The 8516-nt window shown below is 31.8% G+C and overlaps 1 protein-coding gene across 1 annotated transcript; it reads left to right on the plus strand.

Moving 5' to 3' along the window:
• Positions 1 to 6758: 6758 nt before the first annotated feature.
• Positions 6759 to 8150, plus strand: LOC117922619 (probable CCR4-associated factor 1 homolog 7). Its single transcript, XM_034840785.1, has 2 exons — positions 6759 to 6957; positions 7062 to 8150. The coding sequence occupies exon 2, from the start codon at positions 7180 to 7182 to the stop codon at positions 8002 to 8004; it is 825 nt and encodes a 274-aa protein (XP_034696676.1). The 5' UTR covers positions 6759 to 6957; positions 7062 to 7179; the 3' UTR covers positions 8005 to 8150.
• The last annotated feature ends 366 nt before the right edge of the window (positions 8151 to 8516 follow it).

The raw sequence follows: 8516 nt of genomic DNA on the forward strand, positions 1-8516 counted from the left end.
ATTATAGGATACTGGTATGTAGTTGACTCTCAGTAGTGGGATGTCAAGTCAATTTCAAAATTGAATTATGAAGGATCTAATATTTTTCTATGGGCCCTTACCGCATCATTTATTGAGGGATATTTGGGTTCCTTATTTATATGTGTGCATAAGGGCATTCTGGTAAAAACATAATAAAAACTCACCTAATTTGTTGACAGTATAAAAAAAATGGTAGAAATTAATATTATAACTCATTTTATTTTCGGTTTTTCAATTTTTTTGAATTGGTGTGTATTAGTTCATAAACGAATAAGTTATAATATTATTACAACTTGATAAAAAGCCTTAGGCACTATGCAAGTCAAAATTATTTTACTATAACTTATATAAGCAACAATTGAACTCACACTCATAATAATGCACAATAAACCATCACCTGATTTATTAAATTGTATGAAAGATTATGAAAATTAATATTACAAATTATTTTACTTTCAAATTTTGGAAGAATTAGTGTGTCTTAGCTAAATAAATAAATAAATAAATTTATAATATGGTTGCTAAGATTCGAGCCCAGGTCTCCATGGCCACAACGTGGAATTCTCACTACCAAACTAAAACAACTAGATGATTTTTTACTTTAAAAGGGGTTTACTCAAGAATTGACATGATATAACTGAATAAGTTTTCACTAATAATTTATTTATTATGATTTCTAGTTCACAATTCTATCATTTTTTTCCATAAATTATTATTTGAACATTCATGTCCATATCACTTACATTGTACATGCCTTGGGTGCATTAGGACTTGTATGGAAAATCCAAGCCATGGGTTCCTTGCAATATGATAATTAGTTCATGGATTGGGGCAATCAATCAAAGACTATAGTGCACAACCTCCTAATTGGAGGGATGACTTGTCTTGGTCATCATGATGGTTTTCCAATGATGAATTCACTAGTGTATATGACTACACATTATATAGGATTTACGATTAATCATGACATTAGTTATTGGGTAGTCATGATTCACTAAGCTACTATGTTGAATATGTTCTCAACTTTGAAAGAATATTGAGTTAGTGTTGAAGTCTTTATTGATGTTAATCTACAGGTGAGACCTTAAGGTAGTCATATATTCTCTATGGATTAGGTCACTATTGATAAAGGTAAGTCACAAAAAATATTCTCAAAATTAGCACCATGATATCTCATGGGTTTGAGATAGTGTGTCCACTTAAGTTATCCTAAGGATTTGTGATTAAGAAATCTACAATCGTAGTATTTCCTTTAGAATTTGACATATGCTCTTGAAGAGTTAGAGTATGTCAATTGATAACAAAATATGACAATTTGAGACTTAAGGATTGGAGAGTTAATCCTAAGTGCTTAATGGCATCTACTTCGTTAGATTATGGGCATTGAATCATAGGAGTCTGCATGCAGTAGATAGTAGGTCATAGACTCGAGTTTATTATTTTATTTTAATATCATACAATATTGGAGTGTAGTCGAGTCTCAGTAGTGGGATGTTGAGTCAACTTTAGAATTGGATTATGAAGGAGTCAATATTTTCCTATGAGCCCTTGGTGCCACATTTATTGAGGGATATTTGGGTTTCTTATTTATATATATGCATAAGGGTGTTCTGGTAAAAACACAACAAATCATCACCTAATTTGATGAAAAGTATAAGAAAATGGTGGAAAATAATATTATTAAGTATTTTACTTTCAAATTTTCAAATTTTGGAATTAGTTCATAAATGAATAAGCTATAATAATATTAAAGCTTGGTAAAAAGCCTTAGGCAGCGTGCAAGTCAAAATTATTTTACTATAACTTATATAAGCAACAATTGAACTCCATACTCATAATAATACGCAATAAACCATCACTTGATTTGTTGACTTGTATAAAAGATCATGAAACTTTAATATTACAAATTGTTTTGCTTTCAAAATTTGGAAAAATTAGTGTGTATTAGCTAAAAAATAAATAAATTTATAATGTGGTTACTAGGATTCGAGCCCAAGTCTCCACAGTCGCAATGTGGAATTCTCACCACTAAACTACAACCACTAGATGATTTTCTTTTTTTTTTTTACTTTAAAAAGGTTTACTCAAGAATTGACATGATATAATTGAATAAGTTTTCACTAACAAATTTGTAGAATCTCAAACGCTACCGACTCTCCTAAAAGCAATTGCTGTTAGGAGAGTTGCTAGTGCCTAAGGTCCTACAAGTGGTATTGGAGTTGAGGTCATGAGTTCGAACCCTAAGGGTGTCGCTGGGAGGAAGACTGTTGGCAGATCGGAGGGTTGGCCACGTCTATCAACTCCCCTTGTGTTCGCCGTTGACGCTTGGATGAATGCACTATAAGGCTAGGGTATGCGTATTTCCTAATAGCAATTGTTTTTAGGAGAGTTGGTAGCGCCTGAGGTCCTACAAAATTTATTTATTATGACTTTTGGTTCACATTTGTATCATTTTTTTATTAATTGTTATTTGAGCATTCACGTTCATATCACCCACATTGTACATGATTTGGGTACATTTGGACTTGCATAAAAAGTTCAAGTCATAGGTTTCTTGCAAGATGATAAGTAGTTCATAATCAGTTCATGAATTTAGGCAATCAGTTAGAGACTATAGTGCACAACCTCTTAATTGGAGCGATGACTCGTCTTGGTCATTGGAATGAGTTTCTCATAGTAAGTGCATTAGTATCTATTGTTATACATTGAATTAGACTTATTAATGAGTTATGACATTGGTTATCTGATTTCATGACTTCACTAAGCTACTATGTTGCATGAGTTTTCAACCTTAAGAAAGTATTTATTGAAAGTATTTAGTGGCTTTGACCTATGGATGATAATCGAAGGTGCTCAGTTATTTCTTAGACAAAATGTTCCTTTAGGTGATCTTAAAGACTTATGATCATAAAATATATGACCATAGTATTTTCTTAAGTGGACTTTGATATACATCATTTATGAATTAGAGTATGTTAGTTGATCACAAAATAAGAGGATCTAAGACTCAAGGGTTATGGAGATAATTTTGAGAGGTTGATAGTTACTACCTCCTTATATTATGGGCATCAATTTGTGGAGAGTTTGTATATACAAGGTCATAGACTCGAGAAATTGATTAAATTGGATTTAATCAATTGATGTAAATAAGGTATTAGAGTGCAACTGACTTTCTTTTGTGAAATGTTAAGTAACTTCAAAATTGGGATATGAAGGAGCCAATATTTTCTTATGGGTCCTAGTGGTCCCTACCCAAGCTTATGCTATTTGTTAGCATAAAGAGTTAAGGAAAATTGGGTTGAGTTAATCAAATATGTTCATAAGTGCATTTTAGTAAATATGTAAGGTTATATAAGAATTGTTATTATTTATGCTAGGTTTTTTTACATTTGACTAATTAATTAATTGAAGCATGTTAAAGTTAGTTAATTAATTAGGATCTAATAGGTGAGATTAAGTAACCCAAACACATGATAGACCTAAGTTACTTAAGCCCACAAGAGAAGTTATATAAACCATCTAAGGGTTAAGTTTATCTAATCAATCCTTCTATTCACTCTCTACTCTTTCAGAGAAAATTGTAGCCACCATCTCTCTCTTTATGTTGTGTAGCCATTCTACACATGTGTTAAGGATCAAAGACATAGTCATCAAGTGGAAAACACATAGTTTTTAGATTATTGCATCAACTGGAATAAGATACGAGAACATCTATATATATAAAAAAAAAGTGTCTTTTAACACCTAGATCTAAAGTTTTATGAAGAAAATATTATCTGCTTCACTTATATATTGGAGATCTATGAATCAATTAGAATAGGATCTGATAACATCCAAATAAAAAGAAATGCCTTTTAGCACTAAGGTGTAAGGTTTTATGAAAAAATTTATTTACTTTCGCTTGTGCTTAGATCTAATAGCTTAGAGCCTTAGATGCATACATCCATCATCTTATTCTAACATTAGTAGTTGACACTTTTCCACCATGTGGCCCTTGTCTTGGTACTCACAATAGTTGGTTTTATCTTTTTCATTTAAGATGCTAAACATGGTTGGCTAGGGTCACTTAAAACCCTTAATAGATTAAATATGAAGAACTTGGGATTGAGGGGAATGATAGTGTGCTCCCATTGGATATTTGTATCTAGTTTTTATTGTCTTTCTCCTAAAGTTTACTCTAGTCTATAATTTGTACAAGAGACAATAAGATGATGGCACTAGAATGCTCCAATGGGCAGGTTATTAAATAAAGAAAAATGATAAATAAGAAAATGAAAAAGGGTAGTTACCAAAAACCACCTAATCCACCACAAGGATAAAAATATCGGTAATCAGGGATATATCAATACTTCAATTTTACAAATATATTGGATGTATTGGAGATATATCGACAAACATTTTGACATAAAATGTTGGTAGGCCAAAAATTGATCAAAAGTCATGGAAATGTAAGGGAAAAAAACACTCTTACAAATGAATTTAGAAGTATAATATATATTTTAAAGTTGCTTTGACGAAGAAATTGATATATGTATATATGATTTGCAATATTAAATTTAATTACAATGTGTCGATCGATAAGAAATGTGAATTTTGTAAGGACACACTCATTATGAAACTAGATGAAAGATTTGATTTCATTATAGAATTCCCAATTTTATAAAAATTGGAGAATAATCATAAATAAAATTTGAGTAATATGAAACCAAGATACTTTCAATTAAATTAAGGATGAAATGGTTGGAAAATGAAGTATTTATAGAAAACAAATTGGGCCAAAATAGTCGGTGGATGGTCATTTTAACGTTATAATTCATTTGTGGTTGTTTGATCAAAATCTGGATGAAATTTGACCATTGGAGTTTCAAATAACCGTTGGACTCGCTTCCTAAACATTGGATCAAGGCTAGATTTAATCTTGGCCCTTGGATTTGGCAGCTGACCATTGGAATCAGCTTTAAAAACATGGTTGTGTTTATGGTTGTTAGATCAAGGCCAAATTTAATCTAAGCCCTTTAATCAACCATTTTGAGCATTCAACCACTTTAATATACACGACTATAATTCTTGCCATTGCATAAGCCAAATTAAATCCCAAAGTAAGCTAAAAAAGCAACTCACCATAGTCAATCAGTGACATAATCAATTAGTGAGTCGATTTTTCCTCGATAAATAGGCAATATATCTTCGACTTTTTGCTCCCACACTACCATTTTCTACCATTTCGACGATTTATTACCAAAATTCGACATATTGGAGATAAATTGTCGTTTTTTTGTTGATTTTCTCAAAACATCAACTCATCAATTTTCCGGCCCTGTGTTTCGCTTTGATTGTCGCTAACACCCTATATTTCGATTATAAATTGTCAATTTATCCAACATTTTCGTCCTTAATCCACCATTCCACAAATGGAAGGGATGGGAGTTATTTTTAAGTGAATGGAAATGAGAGATGTCCTTAATTGTGGGCAGTGACTTGGTACCTACTATAGATTTATCACGAGACTAGCCTTTTATGGTAGTAGTTCTTACATGCCATTTTCGACATTATTCTTAATTAGGCTAGCCTAGGATCGTGCTCATTTCCTAATAAGTCTATAAATTCTTAGTAAATTTAAAAAACATGAAATATTATTATTTTTTAAAACATGAAATATTATTTTTTAATCAAATATTTCTAAAAATAAATAAATAATTTTATAATAAAAATAAATAATTTAATGATACTTAGTGAGTATTTGGTAAACTAACTTAATAACTTAAAAAGTGACTTAATAACTTAATTTAAGTCATTAATTAAATTAAATATCTTTGGTAAAATAACTTATGATATGATTTAAAGCAAAAAAATAACTTTAAGTAATAAATAAAAACAAATAATCCATTCTTAAATTCATATTTTTGTTTTATCTTTCTACTTTCATTCACCCTAATTATTTCTAGGATCTATTTTACTATTTTACAATCTCAATTGTTACTATCTTCTTTACTCTAATTATAATTTATAAAGATAAATATATTATATGATGATTTATAATAAATTTTAAGTGAATTTATCAAATAACTTTAATATTTAAAATAAAAATTAAATTATAAATTTTAAATCAATAACTTAAATAAAATTTAATTTAAAATCAACTTAAATTATTAAATAATAAATACTAAATTTTACCAAATACACTTTTAATCTTATTTAGATTTAAGTTAAATTAAGTTGTAATCAAATTTGAATAATAATAAAAAAAAATCGATGGGAACTTAGAGCTCGGATATTTAATAGAAAAGATGAGGTGGAGAAAGAGAATGGATAGGAGCCATAAGCCACCTCCTCCTCTCGCCCGCACATAACCCATGATTGGAATCTTCCATTCAACCAGCTCAAATCAACCTCCTGGGCCCCACTAGCATTTTATTTTAAAGATTTCTAATAAATATATATAAAATCATTTATTTGGAATTTTCCTCTCCTCATCCTTTCAATCTCCATTCTCCATCTTCCTTCCACAAAGATTTTAGTCTTTTTTATTATTATAAATTTTGCAAAGGAACCAAAATTAAAAAAATAAAATAAATAATAATTTTTTTTTTAATGTTGACTCTGAGCCTTGTTTTCGCATTTTCTTTTCTAATATTATTAACTAATTAATTAATTAATTAATTATTTTATTTATTTAATTTTTCTCTCCCTTTCTATCTCTATCCATCATGTTCATAGGAGGTAAAGGAGGGAAGGACCCAAGCCAAGCCGCGTCCTTTCTCTCTCTCTCTCTCTCTAGAAGTTTCTCTCACCAACTTTTCCCGGCAGCCAAACACCTCCATTCCTTCTTGTTTTGATCCTAAATCCATATTTCATCCTCCTCGGCCGTCGAGATTCAAACCCTAGATTCTCATTTCTGTATTTTTCCTTTAGATCTGTGCCTCAAAGCCCAATATTGTACGTGAGATCTGTAAATCTATGCAGTTTTTTGTTGTTTCATTTCTCTTTTTTGGTTAATTTTTTTTAATATTTTTTGGCTGATCTTGCTGGGGCTTTTGCAGATCCAGACGAATTTACCATAGCCCCGTTAGGGTTTCCTGGTTTTAATTGTCTATGATTTGTTTGGGGCCCTGGTTTTTGGGGTAATTTCTCGATTAGATCCGTGTCTGTGCCCAACAAATGTCGCTTCTGCCTAAGAGCGATTCAATTCAAATTCGGGAGGTTTGGAACGATAATCTGGAGGAAGAGTTCGCTTTGATTCGAGGAATTGTGGATGAATTTCCTTTTATTGCGATGGACACCGAGTTTCCAGGGATTGTTCTTCGGCCGGTGGGTAATTTCAAGAACAGCAATGATTATCATTATCAGACTCTGAAGGATAACGTGGATATGTTGAAACTGATTCAAATGGGACTTACATTTTCCGACGAGCAAGGGAACCTGCCCACGTGTGGAACTGATAAGTATTGCATTTGGCAGTTCAATTTTCGTGAATTTAATGTTAACGAGGACGTTTTTGCGAACGATTCCATTGAGCTTTTGCGCCAGAGCGGTATCGATTTCATGAAAAACAATGAAAAAGGTATTGATGCAGTGCGGTTTGGGGAGCTACTGATGTCTTCAGGGATTGTGTTGAATGATAATGTTTATTGGGTCACTTTCCATAGTGGGTATGATTTCGGATACTTGCTTAAGCTCTTGACATGCAAGAATTTGCCGGACACGCAAGCAGGGTTCTTTAATTTGATTAATATGTACTTCCCAGTGCTGTATGATATCAAGCATTTGATGAAGTTCTGCAATAGCCTTCATGGTGGATTGAACAAGCTTGCGGAGTTGTTGGAAGTGGAGAGAGTTGGTATATGCCACCAGGCAGGTTCAGATAGTTTGCTCACATCTTGTACATTCAGGAAGTTGAAAGAGAATTTCTTTAGTGGCTCACTGGAGAAATATGCCGGGGTTTTGTATGGTCTAGGGGTTGAGAATGGACAAAATACTCATTGAAATTGAAAAAAAAAAAAAATGAAATGAAAGTTGTTGTTTAACGGTATGTGTGTGCATGACACCCATATTCCTATGTACACTTTTGGCAAAATGTCGTTTCTTAAGTTATGAATTTTCCCTTATGCCTACTAGTTTTCTTATCTGAATTCTGTGCACATACCTGTCTTACTTTGTGTCATGCTCTCCGATGCTTCTATAGGTTATATTACCACAAATTAGTTCAGTTTCTTTCACTGCAATGTTTAGACAGAAGGAAAAATAAAGTTAGAAACTGCTCTTTTTCTTTTAATTATCATCCATTCTTTAGCCAAGCTGCTATTTGAGCCTGCAATGGAAGTTTTGGTTATGGATTTCATTTGAAGTTCACCTGGCCTCTCCTAGTTTGAAGAGCATCAATCTTGCTGGTAACTTTTGGTATCTTCTTGAGTCTCCGTGGTATTTGGTCGATTTGCACATCATGCTTAAAACTACGGAAATTTATTCGTCTTTGTAGTTTGGCAATATATTTTGAT

This window comes from Vitis riparia, chromosome 9 (genome assembly GCF_004353265.1).
Source record: "Vitis riparia cultivar Riparia Gloire de Montpellier isolate 1030 chromosome 9, EGFV_Vit.rip_1.0, whole genome shotgun sequence".
NCBI classification, from domain to species: Eukaryota; Viridiplantae; Streptophyta; class Magnoliopsida; order Vitales; family Vitaceae; genus Vitis; species Vitis riparia.